Raw genomic sequence first — 18,792 nt, 5'->3', positions numbered from 1 at the left:
TAAAACTTTCAAATGAAGAGTGACAACAGCTAATTTTAATCAGGTTTATTTATGTCCTCGGGGTCGAAGGTAAAGGGCCGATCGTAGCCCATGAGGTGATTGTAATCATGTGGCAAATCAAACAGCATTGGGTTTATGAGCATCGACTTTTTCTTGGCATAGAAACTAGTGAACATGCGGCTCACATCCGGGACTTTCACATCACTCTGGTGAAACATGGTCTTCTTCTCCACCAGCAGTGCGTTGTACGTGACAGCTGTGTACATGTCCGTCTCTCTGTTGTGATACAAGCGCACCACGTAGCCTTTGGTGATAAGGTGGAGCAGGACCGGTGTCAGGAAGGTGAAGAAGCCGATAAAACCACAGAATGCAGCCTTCAGCGCAAAGCTGCTCACACCGATTCCCGTCTTCGTGAGGATGAGGGGCATCAGGCACAAGCTAAACATGCTGCTGGAATACGAGAAAAACTTCACACCTGTAAATCAAACACAATTGTGAAGAAAGCAGCAGTTACTCAATATGACATTGTTAAGCGGACAAACAATTCAAGACACATTCTAAACAATCACAGCCAGCCAGCAAACAACCGACAGGGTCACTGGCACTTAAAACACCTCTAAAAGCAAGCCGTCAGGTTTTACTGTAAGTGTGTGATTTTTTTTTCTTTGGCCTGTGCAAGATTTTATTTTTTAAGCTCAGCTACTAATAAACTCAGGTAAGAGCACTTCAGATGCTAATAATAAACCAGACAAGATTACTCTCATATACTAATAATAAATCACGTAAGAATAATGAGAACCTTCTAAAGTAAGTGTTGAAAATGAATACAAAACGTTGGTAGAAAGTGAAGCAATTTAATGCCACATTGTACTGCCACAACGTTTCTTCTGCCCTTAAAAGAACTTTCATTGAGCCGTAAATCATCTTAATGCTGTCATGAAAAAATTCTTACAAAAACAGCTGTGTCATTCATCTGGGATCAGGAACATGTAAACCATTTCAGATGGAAAATTCTGAAGAATTAGATATCATAAATGTAGATCCAATCCTACCTTTTATTTACACAACACATTTTTATCACTTACTTAAAGCAAAACATTTTGGCGATTAGTTATATGGAAATTCAGCGTAAATGAAATACCGAGCACGGCCTTGCCCAGATTGCCTGTGTAGATCAGAACCCCGTCCTCAGTGCTGCCCAGCTGCGAGGAATAACATCGTCCATATATGCAGGGTCGACTCTGAAGAACAAAAAACATAAAGATAGAAAGTAGGAAACAGATTATAACATGAAATATTCAAGTTTTTTCAATTCAATTCAAGTTTATTTGTATAGCGCTTTTTACAATTGACATTGTCTCAAAGCAGCTTCACAGAACATAAACATAGAACAAAAGGTTAATATAAAGAATAACATAAAGATGAATAGATTACAAAATTTTAGATTTTAACAAGATTAATATTAGATAGATTTAGTTCACAATGTGTATGTATTTGTCCCCTATGAGCAAGTCTGAGGTGACTCAGGCAGCAGTGGAAAGGAAAAACTCCCTTAGATGGTAAAGGAAGAAACCAGACTCAAAGGGGAACCCATCCTCATATGAAATACACAGATTTTAAGTAGACGTTCAGTCTGTTGGATCCACAGCAAATACAGAGTTAAAGAAGTAAAAACATTATTAATGACAGTGTAGTGAACCTGGAATTAGTGATCTGATAATCTGGGCCCGTATTCACAATGATTCATAAGGAGTTTTTAATTTTTCAGATCCGTCTATTATAAGCCTTCACTTTGTCTCTATATTAAGATATTTGAATGAAGGGATTATGACCCTGACCGATCATATTAGAGATGCATGAATGAGATAAATGTAATGTAAATGTAAACCACATTATATAATTTCTGCTGCTATTATATTCATTATAACATCTCCAAAACAGAGCCAAAATGCCATTGCTGCATGTAAATGTAAACATCTCTGACACAATTTGTCAAAGCGCCAATTTATATCATTTACAGTTAAACAGCATGGGAATAATCCTGCTGTAAGCTACTGCATCCACAGTTCAATTCGATAAGACATGTTTTCTTTTTTAAAGCAGTTTGTAAACTTCACACTGAGTGTCATTTCAAACCTCTCTTATTGTTCATGTTACAAAACTAAGCTGTTTGTAGCTCCGGTTGTTTCTCTTTTCTTGTAAATAATGTAGATTTAAAAGTTTTATTCACTTCCTAAATATACATACATTTATATTATACACTTTATATAGTATATAAATATACTAAATATACTTCTCTGTATATTTAGGAAGTGAATAAAACTGCTTTAAATCTACATTATTTACAAGAAAAGAGAAACAAACGGAGCTACAGATAGCTTAGTTGTAACATGAACAATAAGAGAGGTTTGAAATGACACACAAAGTGAAGTTTACAAAAGAAAACATGTCTTATTGAATTAATACATAATGTGTATCATAATATGTTTACTTATCATAAAATTATATATATATATTTAACCATATTACTAATGAATTGAAGGAGCAGAAATGTCACCAAACTGTTCGAAACTTTTAAAGCATTATAAGCACAAATCATTTACATTTTTATTTATATTTTTAAATACCCCTTTTCAGTGTTAATGATAATTTAAAAGTCCACTGAAAAGGTTTCATTGTCGATGAGATAAAATCAATTTCCCCTGCACTGAAGGTTATATTCTTTAGTTTGGTTTTACACGCTTGCTCTTTATAAATCTTGACTAATCCCCATGTTTACCTGATTTATCCCATATGTTAAGGACGTCCTCTGGCTTGACTGCAGTAAACAGTGTCTGCTTTTCAGAGTAGATGCTAATGATGTCTGACAGCTGCTATTGAAATAAACGCTGCCTAGATGGATATGTCTGAATATCTGATGATTTCTTGAGATAAATCTAAACCGCGGTAAAATATTTAAGTGGAACATTTTCAGAAACATCAATGTTGTTGGACCTATACGGATTACTACAGAGTCGCCATATAAAACCCGGAAGTACATCAACAGCGTGACATCCGTGAAGCAAACTGTTGTGCGATGTCGTGTAAATTAACAAAAAAAAATGTAATAATTCAATTATAAAAATGTAAAATAAATTAAATACAAATATCAGATCTCGGAATCAATACTAGTTGTATATAAATCCGTAAAAATTAACAATAAAGCTATGAAAACATTTAATTTGTAGAGTACTTACCGGAAGTTACTTTTATTTTAGACGTAGTAGGACGCTTCCGGTTGTGGGAGTCAATTCAGTCGCTTTAGTGTTTTGTAGAGAAAGACAGCTGAGTTAGTTTATAGTGAGGTAAATACTTCTTTTACATTTGTCATTCGTAGAAATAATGTGTTATATTTTTTATGAGAAAGTAAGCCCAGTTTTAATTTCCACACACTCGTCTTGGTAACGTGAGTCAGCTTTGTGCCGTGTTAACTAAAAGCTAAATGCTAACATTAGCTAGCCGACTTTACTTCATTTGCGTTTTACAGACATTTAAGTTACTTGAAGGAAATCCACAGCACATGCGAAGGAATAGAAATTACGGAGGATAGAAATATTAGAAATAGAATAATACTAGAATAGAAAGAAACAGTGGGCGAAATATAAATCTTCTATCTTATTTGTTTTTAGCTGCTCGTTCATTTGTTTTGTGTGTTTTAGGGAAAAAGAAGCAGAAGAACACAACATGGGTAAGAGATCTCTGTCTACCGGTTTGGAAAAGGCTGTTTCTATGGCAACAGCTCATTCGCATGTTCGATTGTTAGTGTTATCTAAGAACAAGACAAAATAGAATATAATACAGATCTGAAAAGGGTCAAATGACACAGCAAGGTGACTTGTTCAAAATAATTTTTCTGCAGTTGCTTTTTATAGATTATGTTATAACATAAACTTAGATAAATGCAAATCTGACTACAAATGGATAAAAAAAATAACCGTACAGCACATTGTTTACTTCATAAAATCTTACTTGTTTGTGACACTAGAGGATGTGTTGCAGTGGGAAAATGCTGAATTTGAGGCTGTGAAAGTTTGGCAAACTTTTTACACTTTGCATTTTTCAGACTGTGAAGAGAAGACGTACGGTGGCTGTGAAGGTCCCGACGCCATGTACGTGAAACTAATCTCCTCGGACGGTCACGAGTTCATTGTGAAGAGAGAACACGCACTGACATCAGGAACCATTAAAGCCATGCTGAGTGGCCCAGGTGAGTGTGCGCGTGAACACACACACACACACACACACACACACACACACACACACACACACACACACACACACACACACACACACACACACAGCTGAGGGTTACAAGGTAACTGAGTAATGTTTATATTTTCCTCTGAGCATCAAACTGTAGAGTCAAAGATTTAACACGTGAATGTATGTCAGTTGTCTAATTTGGACTTATACTCGTACGCAGTGTTACAAAGCAGCAGAAAGAACTATACAAATGTGATTGACACTGATTTGTGGTTGATTCATTACTTTCATTCTTTTTATATTACAAAATTTAGTAAAATAATGTATTTTATAGTGTGTGTGTGTGTGTATATATAGTAATGTAAAATTATTTACGTACTTTAACTAAAATTACATTTCCAATGTACTGATATTTATTATGAAAATGTGGGAGCATTTAATGTTAAAGCTATAAACAGCAACAAAGGTATATTTAATTTCTTTATTTTATTGCATGATGATAGATGACTTATATAAATGTTTTTATCTTTACATTTACATCTTTACATGTCCTTTCTTTCTTTCTTTTCAGGTCAGTTTGCTGAAAATGAAACAAATGAAGTGAATTTCAGAGAGATCCCGTCTCATGTCCTCTCCAAAGTCTGCATGTATTTCACATACAAAGTCCGATACACCAATAGCTCCACAGAAATCCCAGAGTTTCCCATCGCTCCAGAAATCGCCTTGGAACTGCTCATGGCTGCAAACTTCTTGGATTGTTAAACGTATGGCTTGAACATGATTGAGCTCATAAAACATTTTGCTAAACTAAAAATAGTCTAAATGTGTGGCAGAAGGACATGTGTAATTTTTAGTTCCCTTTTCCCACAGTATTAGTTTTGTCTATGCTACAAAAATTCCTAACAAGGAATTCGTTAAGCAGACAGCATGCTTAGTCTGTTTATGCACCTGTACTAATAAATAGCTGTGAAATGCTATTCCTTGAATAAAATGATTAAATTATTGTCTATACCTTTTATGATGATAATTGTTTTCCACAAGAACTGTGAATATTCACAAATAATAAGAAAATTCCTATAATCACTGACTGAGCAGTTCAGGGTATCATTGACATTCTTACAGTCTTCACTGGGTGATAGATAATAAAGCACATTTAAGATGTTCTCTTTTCTATCAGTGCAAACCCGAGATCCCTGTTATATGCAATGCATCAAATTCCGCAGAAACACATAGTGTCAGGTATTGTTCACATCAAACATTGGAATGGGGTAAAGTATAATCTCAGTGAATTTGAGCATATTTGTAAGTACCAGATGAGCTGGTTTGAGCATTTCAGAAGCATCTGATCAGAGTCTTTCACACTAAATGCTCTGGAGTTTATTCAGAGTGGTGCAATAAAGAAAACTATCAGGTTAACAGCAGTTCTGAAGATAGAACCACCTTACTGATGAGAGAGATTAAGAGAGAATAGCCAGACTGGTTTAAGCTGGCAGTAAGGTTACAGTAACTCAGTCACTTTGTACAATTGTTATGAGCAGAAAAGCATCTCAGTATGCACAACATGTGGAACCCTGAGGTGGATGAGCTTACAGCAGATGCCAATACTGTGTGCCTTTTCTGTCAGACAAGAATTGAATTCTAAGGCTGCAATGGGTACAGGCTAAAAAAAAATGGCTTGTTAAACACTGGGGAAAAAGGAGTCTGCCTCCATCCTTGTGTGTGTCAACAGTCCAGGCTGGTGGAGGTGGTGTAATTGTGTGGAGAATGTTTTCGGTCATCACAAACAAGCACAATCAAGAACAGGAGCAAGAGATTCTATGCATGATGGAAAAGGATATTCACAGAATGAAAGACCTAACTGACCTTTTGGCCATTTCTTCTGGCCTCCATTACTCAGGGCACAAAGAAGACCAGCATCAAGAGTCAATGGCAGTCGTTTAAAGAACATCTAAGACCTTAAATAAGTTTGTGACCAGTATCAAACAGTATGTATTTATTAATGCTTCAAAGCACTTTATGAAGTGTCTCTGGATAAGGGCTACTGCACAATAGCCAATGCCATAAATAAATGTCAGTGAAAAGCACTGACTAATACTTTAGTTAGTTTGGCTACAATTAGTTCCATTAAGATTCATTATTAGAGGCGTTCACTTACCTAACCAATCACAATGTATGACTAGGATATAGTTAGCCAATCATGAATCAGGATAGAACTAAAACTAGCCTATAGTAGAGCAGGAGGCGGGACTTGTCCAAATACGGACATGGGTAGAAAAATAACGCGTCTAGAACTTAGGGAGTTCCAACATGGCGTCGATGCAGGTGAGTAGCAAAACTATAGTAAACAAATCGAGTTAATTGAAACGGTTAGAGGGAGATTTGAATGCATATCGCTAGCAGCTATGATTTCAGGCAGATTACTTTATTCAGTGTGTGTTTGTTAAGTCGTTATTTATGAATGGACTTCGAAAAGCACGAATATTAAACCAGCTACTCTTTGGCACTTGTGTTAGCTAGTCGAGTGTGTAGCTTTAGCTTAGCATTACCTTCAAAACAAAACATTTTTACCCACATTGGAATCTTTTTCCATGGTGAGACTAATCATGAGGGTGTTTTTGTATTGTTTTGTTTTGTTTTAGAAATGCTAGCAAATGATTTAAAGAATTAACTATGTAGCACCTTTTAGTTGTAGAAATGTTTTGTGTTTTGTTCGATATTCGATCTTTTTTTTTTTACTCAGTTGTGTGAAAGAATTTGATCCCTTTTTGATGTATAATTCTTAGTTCTGTAAATAATCTGAGAAAGTGTTCAAATAAGACCGAACACATTGTAGAACACTCGATATTAATCACCTGAGCAGCTTGATATGGTTCACAAACGTATAAGAGCTGCACATTAGGCTGAGGATTGACTGCTGAATCAGAAATTGGTGGTGTTTTTCTTCCTTACAGCTAGTATAAAGTGGGGTGTACAAAATTGTGCACTCAGCTATGTTTATTTTTTTTATATTTATTGTTTATCTTTCTAGAAACGGTTGCAGAAAGAATTGTTGGCTTTGCAGAATGATCCACCTCCAGGAATGACTCTGAATGAAAGAAGCGTTCAGAATACAATCACAGAGTAGGTGCTCGTTTTTTGTTTTGTTTTTTGCGATTTATACAGAATGCAGTTTTCACTGTTATGGATGCAGTGGTTTCTTACACACACAGAATTGATGAGTGTGTTTATTTGTTCCTGGCGGTTTCTCACTTGCATCTTGTGTCCAGGTGGTTTATAGATATGGAGGGTGCTCCTGGAACCCTGTACGAGGGCGAGAAGTTCCAGCTTCTCTTTAAGTTTAGCAGCCGATACCCGTTTGACTCTCCTCAGGTGAGCCTCAAAAGTGTCAGAGTGCACACTGTTTTTGATCACTTCTTCAGGTGCCCTTCATCTTGACTTCTGTTCTCAATGTCATACAGGTCATGTTTACCGGCGAGAACATTCCGGTCCATCCGCACGTCTACAGCAACGGACACATCTGTCTGTCCATTTTAACAGAGGACTGGAGTCCAGCTCTGTCTGTCCAGTCCGTGTGCCTTAGCATTATCAGCATGCTATCCAGCTGTAAAGAGAAGGTCAGTCTCAAATCTATAAAAACCTGAATTGAACAGTGTGTTCGAAGCCACCACTGCTGCAGCTTGTTAGACAGGCTCGACCGGTATTCTCCTGGTGCATAAAACTAGTAGAAACTGGTCTGGTCAGGAATGGGATGAACTCGAGACTCCAGAGTTTCCAATGTGTCCTCTAGTGGTAACTTTAATATCTGATTTTTTCCCATATATTTAATTTATGGCAGTATTTTTTATTAATAATGAGGGGGGTTTTTTTTATTTATTTTTTTTGGTGTTTTTTTTTTAAAGTGTTTAAAGTGTTTTTATTTTACCGAAATAACACAAAAAGGTGGTTAATTTTTATTTATTTATTTATTTTTTCTGCTTCATCTTTTCTGGACACTAGCATTAATATTACCATGGTTACCACATGATAGATGTAAGCGGGTAACATTGTCGTCACTTTTACTCTCCTGCTATGGTTACCATGCAGGAGAGATAAACAAATAGCATTGCTGTAACTATTGTAATCAGTGGTCAGAATGCTAACTGCTAACTGAGTTTTGTGTCTCTGAGTTCTGCTCTTCTCTCTATAGCATCGTCCACCCGATAACTCCTTCTACGTACGGACATGTAATAAAAACCCAAAGAAGACAAAGTGGTGGTATCATGGTGAGTGATCTGTTCACAGCTGTTATTTCCTTTATGTACATTCACCCAGCGTGCCGTTGTTTATTTCTATTCTGTCTCCTTACAGATGACACGTGTTAGTAGCACTGGGACTTTTAACAGTTATAAACAGGCTCACGGACAGTACACTGGCAGTTTTCAGTCCTACGGTCTTGGGAATGAGTGGACCCCTTTAGAGAAACGCCGTTTTGGGAGCGTTACACATCAGCAAGCTGAAAAAACCTGATCTGACTCCAGGAATGTAAAACTCCACGTGTGCTCATTGAGAAACATGTATGATGCGTGTACTTAGAGGGTTTATAGATGGTGAAATTAGCGCTGGATCACTTTTTACCTCTTTTCCTCTAACCCAGTGGAGCCGGTGCTGGTTCTGGGATCCGGTTTGGGATTAGTTTACTGAGTGCCGTTCATCTGCAGTGCATCATGATTACTTATTTATTCTGAACCCGTAACTGCGCATTAGGATTAGCAATATGGCTTTCGTACAGTTTGTTCCTTGGACCAGTAATTCACACTATATTTATTTAATATAATCTTCCAAAGTTGATGTGATGTGTCTGAAATGTATCATCAAACCTGAGCACATTTTTACAGTACATGATTAGTCACCAATGTAGCTGTTTTAAGGGTGTTAGGGATTGTTTAGCTACAGCCTTTAAAATGTTAAACATTTTTAGGTACATATCAACTATCTTTTAGCCTTTTGTTACAATAACAAAGCATCAAACAGCTCGACTTCCTTGCATCATCACCCACAAGCTCTCACTTCTTTGGTCCTCGTGTTTAGTCGAGTGTCTCATTGGTCCATAAAACCGTGTTCGAGCTGAAACAGGTTCTGAATAAGCCCCACCACCAGGGCTGGCACTGTCACGGTATCAGCAGACAAGCGGTTGTTTTGTTTTATTTATTTTTTTCTTTCCAGGTTGATGTTTTGTGCAATAATTAAGCCTTTGTGTAAAGGCAGTCAGTCCAGGCATGTAAATTGTATAACAAAATAAAAAAAAATATTTTAGATGAGTAGATAAATGTACAGCTCGCTTTTGCAAAGTCATTTTTTTTAAATAAGCCTTCTTATTCTGTATGTAGTCGATCCGCTAAGAGTTTTTGTGTCTCTGTTTTGTGGGAATTTAATTAATCTATTTGCTTTATTATGACTCCGCCCCATTAGGCTCCACTTCCAGCTTTTTAAAGCTGTATTTGTATCCGAACTTGGTTTTTGTTGACCATCGAACCTGGAGCGCAGAATTTACAGTAAAACTAAACCCTGAACACATGAAATTTTTGGTTTGCAGAATTTGTCTGTCGCACTGATTTCACAGAGAATTACTCTCTGTAGCTAGAGCTGACTTAAGAGACAAACCCCAGTGCACCACTATTGGCACATGGCTGAAAGGCATTGTGGGTAATGTAGGGAAATGTTAGCCAATGTGAAAATGGAGCTACAGGTCAAAAGAGGTTTAATTTAAAAATGGATTTTCTTTAAAAGGCAAAAATCGGTCAGCAAATGTGCGTCAGCATTTTAACCTTTAACATTCTCTTTGTACTGCAGAGTGAAGGCTCGCTTCAGTTCTCACGTTGTAGACATTGTCGTTCAACTGGATCTGGACCTGTTTCTAATATCATTTATATAAGCTCTGCAACATATAATTGAAATTATACACAATATTGAAGATCACATAAACAGCGCTGTTACTGTTCAGCAATCTATTTCATTTTAAAGTATAACCTGGGGGCAATAATGAAAATAACCACTTGACCCTTCTATTATGTTCTGATTGAGGTGTAACAGGTGAATGATTTATAATACCGCAGTGCTGCTTTATGAAGGCGGTTTGTGTTTTTTTTTTTTTTTCTGGTATATTATCTCTGGTGTTTAAAGCCCCTGCTGATGACTGAGGACTAGATTTTTTCAGACCTCAGTAACATTGTGCATGCGTGTGTGCGTGTTCTGATTTCTGAATGATTTTTGGCTCGGGCTTTAAGGTTTAGTAATTTTTAATTTGATAATGCAATGTTTTTTTTGTTATTTAATATTTAAACAAAATGTTTGAATTTAAAAATATAATATATTTTCAATGACTACAGTCTCTGGGTTTGTGTTTATTTTCATTTTGTCAGATTAGTCCATGCACTTTGTTTATTATTATTATTATTATTATTATTATTATTATTATTATTATTATTATTATAAGATGAACATGGAGTTCATAAATGAAGCTGCTACACAGCTCAAGAGGTGAGAAAATTCTCCTGTTGTTCCCGCTGCTTCCTCTAGCGGGCAGTATCAATAAGCACACCACTTGCAAATTATAGTGTTTGAAATCATCAACTGTAATGTTTTTGGTTTCAAAATTTAGGTTTTAAACATTTCTATGTGAAAACAAAATGCTCTGTTTCAAAATTAAACAATAAAGCACTGTGATCAAGAAAATCGGTTTAAAACGAAATTTAGATTATCACAATGAAAGAGAAAAATTTGTTTGCTTACTCTAACTAGTATAATAATTTTAAATTTTTATTTTCTTTGTATAGCGTTTTTAACAATGGACATTGTCTCAAAGCAGCTTTACAGAACATAAGAAATATTGCAGAAAGTACAAAAAGTTAAGAAAACATTAATATTGAATTAATTAGGGTTTGTTCAACATTCTCACACCAACAACACACAAAAAGTGTTCTTTAATGGTCCATAGCTTAATGTGTGTGTGTGTGTGTGTGTGTGTGTGTGTGTGTGTGTGTGTGTGTGTGTGTGTGTGTGTGTGTGTGTGTGTGTGTGTGTGTGTGTGTGTGAGTGTGAGAGAGAGCTGTTTGGAATCTTTACTGAAGTTTCACTAAAATCTATTTTGTAATAAAGCGGACGTTTGAAATTGCATTGCAGTGGTGATGTGAGTGAGGAAGGAAGAAGAAAAGGCTAAAGAAACATCTCCAGCTGACACCGATAACCCAGTTATGGAGTGACGTGTACTCGGTGCAAACTTTCCCTGACTGAGGTATTTAAAAGAAACATTCGGTGTGATGTCTGTGTTCATATGTAACTGGTGAGTAAGAGAGAAAAACAGCCTGATTTTACACATTTACAAGTCTCCTCGTATTCCACAGTGTCTGCTTTACTGGAATGTGTGTGTGTGTGTGTGAGTGCACTGTTACATTTGTACGTTTGATTTATTAACATTTTATTATAAATAATAGATTGTTTTACCCCTCACTTGTTTAAAGGGGTTTAGTGTACACCTTAGTAATGATGTGACAACACTGAGCTGTAAAGACTGTGGTTAATATGTAAATAAACAAGACTGTAAAATGCTGTTTTTGAGCTTAACGCTGTCTTTTCCAAATTTTCCAGCTTTTTTCCCTCACAAAAATAATGAAATCTGCTCAGAAAAGCTTTCTTTATTTATTTTGGCATATAACCATAAAAGACATGGAAAGGCAAATTAATCAGCATGAACTTAACCTTTGTGTTTTAACTGAAGGAACACTTCGCCAAAACGCACATCTGCTCATCGCTTTCTGGGAAGGTTTTTTTTCTTTTTTTTTCTTTTTTGCACCCACCACCTCCCAGTCCATCCTCAATTCTTTATACTACTACGCCAATGAGCTTTGACCCTGGGTTCTCTGCCTTCTCAGGAAAGGTGTGTACTGCTGTCTCATGTGGAACTTTAGTCATTTTAAAAGTCCACTGACTGTGACTGACATTTTAGTCTTACAGTTTATTTTATTTATATAGAATTAAACATCTGATAGAATTTTATTTATTTATTTGTTTATTTATTTATTTTAAAGGTCAGGATCAGAGCTGGAGCTTATAAATCTTGATTCATATAAAATCCAACCGCATATATTTATTTGTATAATAATAGTAGCAGTAGTAGTAGTAGTAGTAGTAGTAATAATAATAATAATAATAATAATAATAATAATAATAATAATAAAGATTCAAACAAAGAGGGAGATTCATGAGGTGAATGTTTATAAGTAACTTGATGCTTGAGGTGGCTTGCTTTAAGGCATTTGATTCCAAAGATCACGAAGCTGAGATTGGGTTTGTTTGTATTTTTCATCAAAATCTATTTAAGTAAAAGTTCAGCCTTCGCTTCTTTGATTAACTTTCCACCTCTGCAGACCTTCAGCATGACAATGGAGTCTTTTTTATTCCAGCCACAGTTAAAGGTGAACAGTGACGAGTTGTGAATCAGCACAGACACTAATAAATGATCTTTGTAGTAAAACTGGGAATTTTGGAGTATAATCTTCCTATTTTTTAATTCATTTTTTAAGGCAGTCTAGTCATGAGTGTTAGTCAATACTCAAAATAATGTTTATTGAGAAACGAGTGTCCTGAGCAGATGAATCATGAACAGAAAGAAATGACCTTGTTGTGTTCAGATCAGATCTCCCAAAGAAGACACTAATAAGAGAAGGCACTTAAACTTCGCTTTCTTAGCAAAAGCTAAAACAAGTGGAAGGAGATTTTTGAGGAAGTCCAGGTTCTCTGATCAGATAAAGCAGACTGTTACATTAGAGATAATGACTAAGACTTATTTTTAGATAAGGACAGCATTAGGTTACAGCATAATGTTCCATTATCTCTATATTTTAGTTAAAAATATCAGGATGCTATTAGTTTAACCGTTTTGCTCGTATGATAATTGAATATCCTGAGAAGGTTGATCCCCTTATCACTGTGATGACACTGACCTCACACACACTCATTCATATTTCGGTGACCTTGAGTGTTCAGAAAGGTGCCTTTAAATAAAATGTATTATTATTATTATTATTATTATTATTATTATTATTATTATATGTGCCTGGAAACACAAATCACACCCTGAGGAAATAAAAAAATCCCCAGTGAATCCATAGTTAGCTATAATAATACAGGCAGTATGATTGTCAGTATAGTATGTGGTACAGTAATATGGTTACGTTTATATAAAATGCAAAATTCCTCAAAATGTTCCCACCCAAGAATATTTAATCATGCGAAAAACATAAAAGATAATTATAGATTAACTTTAATTATAAAGTGTGTAAGGTGTTTAAAGATTTTACTGTGTTGTTATGTAGTGTTATTACATACTGTCTTGTATGTTATTACTTTCTATTACAGGTTTTGTTACTTTCTATTACACATTGCTATCGGTGTTGTTACAAGTTTTTACTATATTGTGTCATAGTTTTATTAATTTCCATCACATGTTTTGTTAGTCGATTACACTTTGTTTTAGGTCTTATTACAGTCCATGTTATTACAGTCGATTACACTCTGTTACAGGTGTTATTACAGTTCATGTTATTACAGCCTATTTCGCTCTGTTACAGGTGTTATTATAGTTGATTATACTCTGGTACAGGAGTTATTACAGTCGATTACACCCTGTTACAGGTTTTAATACAGTCGATTACACTCAGTTGCAGGTCTTATTACAGTTGATAAATCTTTGTTTCAGGACTTATTACAGTCTATTACACTCTGTTTCAGGTCTTCTTACAGTCTATTACACTGTTACAGGGGTTAATACAGCCCATTACACTCTGTTACAGGTGTTATTACTGTCTTTATGTGCTGTGCATAATAGGACATTAAAAAGTCTGCGATAAAATATGCAAAAGACAGTCGTCTAATCTACATCTCTGCAACAAATGATGACGAGTGATGATGACACACTAATAGTAAACTGATTTTTTGGGAAGACATTCTTTACAGCGTTCCTCTACGCACATTGACTGGAAATCTCTCTGTGTCCTGGTATCTCTCTCTCTATCTCTCTTACACACATTCCTTTTGAATGAATGCAGTGAGGGAGTGAAATGTCACTGAGCTGCTGTGTGAGTTTGCATGAGCTCGGTCTGGTTCCTGGAGGGAGAAAAGGGAATCCTATTCACACAGCAGTGAGTCATAGACAAAGCAGAAGTGAGGGAGAGTCACTTATCTTAATCATGTGGAGTGTTCCACAGGAAGTGTGTGCGCTTCAGAAAATACAGACTCGGAAATCATGAAATCTGATCCATGACATTTCTTTTTTATTCTGCTGATATAAATGAAGCGAGTTTGAGTTTGACTGATGTGTGTGTGAGGCAGTTTTGTTAGTTTATACACTATTCACAAGTATAATAAGGGAACCTTAATGGTGTAATCTAGAAGCCCAGTCGGACATTTTAGCAGGCTTAAGATCCCTTAATTATAAAGTGACCTCTTGGAGAACCCCTGAAGAACTCTCTTCTAAGAGTGCACCCGAGTGTTAAACTCATCACAGGGTCAAGGTGAGCAAAAGATGTGGCAACGATGTGGCATTTTTGAGTGCACTGTAGCCAGTTAAGACAGACACCCTCAGAAAAAAAATATTCTTTTAAGGGTCCATCGGATAATTACAGATAATATTGGATTAATTATTGCTATTACATTATTTTCAAGTCGTGGCCTAATGGGGGAAGTCGTGGCCTAATGGTTAGAGAGTCTGACTCGTAATCCTAAGGTTGTGGGTTCGAGTCTCGGGCCGGCTACGACTGAGGTGCCCTTGAGCAAGGCACCGAACCCCCCAACTGCTCCCCGGGCACTGCAGCATAAATGGCTGCCCATTGCTCCGGGGTGTGTTCACGGTGTGTGTGTGTGTTCACTGCTGTGTGTGCGCACTTTGGATGGGTCAAATGCAGAGAACGGATTCTGAGTAAGAGTCACCATACTTAGCCGTATGTTATGTCACTTTTTAACATTAACAATTATACCATTAATGTGTATACTTTATAAGAGTAATAATAACTAACTTTTTCTAAGTAATTTTCTTCAGCTTTCATCACAATCTTATTGTATATAACAGGTAAGGGTGTGTGTGTTATAGTGCTAGGTGATGAGGTGGTGTTCACTCTAAAGTTGATTATTTTCCTCTAACTGCATGAACCCCATGTGGTTTATTCTTTGTACACCACAGCAATTTATGCAGTTATTTTTAATGTCATATATTTTGAATATATTTAATAACAATGTTTTGCAGAAAAAATGACCTATTTATTTTAAAATTTTATCATAAAAAAGAATTCTCAAGATTTCTACTGTAATTGTATTGTAAAAAAAAAAGTTAAAAACAGAGTTTCTTATAGATGAAAATATTTATTGTAACTGATAAATATTGCAAATATAAATATACAATACTTCGTAAAAGTTGGCCAAAAAATAACAAAGTAAAGTAACAAAGCTTCGTTCAGAAGCCACATTTAGTCACACTGTGGAATTAAAAGGAACAAAAAGAAAATGAAAAATAATGATATAAAGATTCTGTACATGGTTACAGTAACATACTGCAGTGATCAGAATCTTCATACAGACATGTGATCATGAACACAGAATTACTGTTTCTTACAGTATTTCTGTCCTGTTCAAATAGCAGCTTTAATCTTCCAGACGACATTTAATGGAAAGATCAGAAGCATGTGTCCTGCTTAGAGGAGGATATCCCATAATTCTGTGTGGCTGGTGCTGTAAGTTTATTTATCTATGGTTAAAATGCCCCATGATGAGAACATTAGACCATCAGTTTATAATATTGCACTTTAAAGAGTGATTTCAAAACACAAAACCGGGGTTTCTTTTGCATACTGAGATCTGACTGGTTCTTATATTAAATAATGCATTTTTTTGCCTTTAGATTTTTTTAATTTTTTTTTTAAATCTAGACAGTTATCAGGACATAAAAATAGAGCATCACATCTCAAATCTGTAGAAGATTAAAAGATCTGGCAATTAAAATAAAAGTGTTTTTGCTCCAAAAAAGAGTGCAGAGATATACAGGACACCGGAGTGACTACATGCTGATTTTCGACTCGTTGTTGTTGGTGGATTCTTTCCGATGAGCCAAGAAGGAATACATGCATTTATCAGCGCCAAGGAAGCGGTACATGCACACGATGGCGTCGAATGGCAAAATCCTGCAACAGACAGATGAGCAGCAGGTTAAGAAAATAACATCATGGAAGTAGAAGCTTCACAGTTCAGAAGTTTGAGAGTTTCCAATCCCAAGGGCTTAGTTATTTCTATATTTTGTCTTTATTAAATAGTAAAATACTAAAAGTATGCATTTGCACACTTAAATCTGATTGGTTTTTATATTTTATGATGTAATATCTCATTGCTGATAGCAACTACATCACTATGCCTTGAGAAGTTCAATATAGTGTTTGTACTTGTACAGATGTATTTTCTGTTACGAACATCACGTGTCACTGCAGACGATACTCACGTTTTCATGAAGGTGACCGCATACATGGCACGTGGCGTGCAGACCATCGGCTGATCCGTCAGAATGGCTCTCATGGCTCTCTCCACACAGTGCTCCGGGTTCAGCGGTGGGAAAAATGGTGCAATCTCCTTCCTGTGCAGAAGAACCGAATATAAACAACTGCATACAACACAGGTATAACAAGCCAAATTCTAAAGAATTGATTTCTTATCATACATTGTAAGTTATAATGAATGTATCATATGAATATATTAAGATGTTTATATTACTGCTTTATTTTTTTGTTTAACTTACTGCTTTAATTATAGTTTAATTATAGTAATAACTGATTACAATTTTAAGTGTAATTATTAGCAATTATTATATGATAAATAAGTAGATTTTTCCAAAATGACAACATTAAATACACTTTGGCTGTATATACAGACCACTGCAAAGGTTTGTACACCCCATAGCACAACAAAGGTGATAACGAATGAGTTACCAACTTTTGCACTTGGCTCTAAGTTCTGAGTGTTGTCTTGACTGAACGGAGACCAACCTGATCTGACAGCCTTTAAACATCCCTGTATCAACTAGGAAGGGACACACAAGTGTCATCTTGATCCCATCTTTGTTAGCCGCCTTTAACTCGTGGCTCAAGGACTCATGGAAACCGATGGCCCCGAATTTGCTAGCACAGTAATCCTGTGACAAAACACAATAGAAAGCCAATTAGATTGCTGAAAATAACTCATTTACATCCGAAAACATCAGGATGTAGAACACACACCTCGACCCCGGCTGTGGTAAAGAGACCCAGAGAGCTGGCGACGGTCACAATGTGTCCCTCGTTTAACTCCAGCATCTTAGGGAGAAAAGCTTTTGTGGTCTGTGAAGCACATAAAGCAGATCGATTAATTGATGTCTGATTGAAAGCAGGATGAGAGATGAAGATAAAGACTTCTACTACTGACCCAGAAGTGAGCATGGCAGTTGACCATCATGGTCCTCTCGATCAGTTCATCAGGACACTCCAGGAGGTGATGTCCTGACACCACCCCGGCGTTGTTGACGAGGAACGTGACATCTCCCAACTCGATCCTCACCTGCTTGGCCGTGGCATACACACACTCGCGTTTACTTACATCACACACGTACGTGTGAACTCGGGGCTGAAACACGGGCCGGAACTTCTCATTGCTGTCCTCTGAAACTGCAGATACGTGATCACTCACTTCATGTCATAATAATAATAATAATAATAATAATAATAATAATAATAATAATAATAATAATAAATGTGTTTAAAGTGTAAATATCTTAAATAAACAGTTCAGATTGGACATCACTTTTTACAGTCAGATTCTTTTTATCTAAGATTCATAGATCTGTGGTAAAGAAATAAAATCTCCCTTAACCGTGAACTCACCGGTGCTGCGGGTGTCTGTGTATTTTTGGTAGATTTCCCGCACGAGCTCTGCGGTCTCCTCGTTGGCGGCGCGGTTGATGTCCCACAGCGCGAGCGTGGCTCCTCTGCGGGCGAAGTGCAGCGCGAACAGGCGGCCCAGTCCACTTCCGGCCCCGGTGATCACGCACACACGGCCGTGCACGCGCTTCTCTCGCGGCTTCACGAGCCACCGTACGGCCGCCGCCGCGAACGACCACAGTACCTTCATGCAAACCACGCAAAACTCAGCCGCGATGTGCATCGTCAGGGACTGAACCAACAACTGACAAAGTTTGTGTAAAAAGTTTGATCTGAAGTCGCGACTTTGTCTCTCTCTCTGTCTGTCTCTCTCTCTCTCTCTCTCTCTCTCTCTCTCTCTCTCTCTCTCTCTCTCTCTCTCTCTCTCTCTCTCTGTCTCTTCTATACAGTACACACAACTACACCATCAGCTGCTGAACCCCTGCACACAGATATCTGACTTCTCATCGCACGTCGTTCTGCTCTTAACATAAATACAGGACCGAGGGAAAATGTCGTCACGCTGATGTCGTCACTGGAATTCCAAATGATCCCATCCCACATGTGTGAGATGTTGCCAGATTGG

At 36.7% G+C, this 18,792-nt stretch overlaps 4 protein-coding genes and 1 long non-coding RNA gene across 7 annotated transcripts; 3 read left to right on the top strand and 2 right to left on the bottom strand.

The window, feature by feature from the left end:
* Positions 1-30: 30 nt before the first annotated feature.
* On the bottom strand, positions 31-3,048 carry tmem70 (transmembrane protein 70). Its single transcript, XM_027142844.2, has 3 exons — positions 2,780-3,048; positions 1,142-1,241; positions 31-475 (listed from the first exon to the last, which is right to left on the bottom strand). Exons 1-3 carry the CDS (start codon positions 3,038-3,040, stop codon positions 36-38), a joined length of 801 nt encoding a protein of 266 aa, XP_026998645.1. The 5' UTR covers positions 3,041-3,048; the 3' UTR covers positions 31-35.
* Positions 3,049-3,217: 169 nt separating this feature from the next.
* elocb (elongin C paralog b) lies at positions 3,218-5,251 on the top strand. Of its 2 annotated transcripts, none has more exons than XM_027142846.2 (4): positions 3,218-3,344; positions 3,699-3,727; positions 4,103-4,246; positions 4,814-5,251. In XM_027142846.2, exons 2-4 carry the CDS (start codon positions 3,724-3,726, stop codon positions 5,002-5,004), a joined length of 339 nt encoding a protein of 112 aa, XP_026998647.1. In that variant the 5' UTR covers positions 3,218-3,344; positions 3,699-3,723; the 3' UTR covers positions 5,005-5,251. The 2 variants fall into 2 exon arrangements, with proteins under 2 accessions (XP_026998647.1, XP_047662339.1); XM_047806383.1 differs by having other exon boundaries at positions 3,261-3,344; positions 3,669-3,727.
* Positions 5,252-6,496: 1,245 nt separating this feature from the next.
* On the top strand, positions 6,497-10,606 carry ube2wa (ubiquitin conjugating enzyme E2 Wa). 2 transcript variants are annotated; one of them, XM_027142718.2, is made up of 6 exons: positions 6,497-6,564; positions 7,271-7,362; positions 7,509-7,611; positions 7,701-7,856; positions 8,429-8,504; positions 8,590-10,606. In XM_027142718.2, the coding sequence occupies exons 1-6, from the start codon at positions 6,550-6,552 to the stop codon at positions 8,601-8,603; spliced, it is 456 nt and encodes a 151-aa protein (XP_026998519.1). In that variant the 5' UTR covers positions 6,497-6,549; the 3' UTR covers positions 8,604-10,606. The 2 variants fall into 2 exon arrangements, with proteins under 2 accessions (XP_026998519.1, XP_026998520.1); XM_027142719.2 differs by lacking the exon at positions 6,497-6,564 and adding an exon at positions 6,592-6,833.
* Positions 10,607-15,613: 5,007 nt separating this feature from the next.
* Positions 15,614-18,706, bottom strand: rdh10b (retinol dehydrogenase 10b). Its single transcript, XM_027142716.2, has 6 exons — positions 18,171-18,706; positions 17,716-17,954; positions 17,532-17,630; positions 17,301-17,446; positions 16,760-16,891; positions 15,614-16,448 (listed from the first exon to the last, which is right to left on the bottom strand). Exons 1-6 carry the CDS (start codon positions 18,448-18,450, stop codon positions 16,325-16,327), a joined length of 1,020 nt encoding a protein of 339 aa, XP_026998517.2. The 5' UTR covers positions 18,451-18,706; the 3' UTR covers positions 15,614-16,324.
* LOC125139949 lies at positions 16,334-17,815 on the top strand. The gene is made up of 3 exons (XR_007139131.1): positions 16,334-16,472; positions 16,712-16,933; positions 17,681-17,815. It is a non-coding gene; the product is annotated as an uncharacterized LOC125139949 (long non-coding RNA).
* Positions 18,707-18,792: the final 86 nt, after the last annotated feature.

The sequence above is a fragment of the Tachysurus fulvidraco genome, chromosome 22 (assembly GCF_022655615.1).
Source record: "Tachysurus fulvidraco isolate hzauxx_2018 chromosome 22, HZAU_PFXX_2.0, whole genome shotgun sequence".
NCBI lineage: Eukaryota > Metazoa > Chordata > Actinopteri > Siluriformes > Bagridae > Tachysurus > Tachysurus fulvidraco.
Note: the sequence above shows the minus strand (reverse complement) of the source record. Positions and strands in the feature narration are given on the sequence as shown.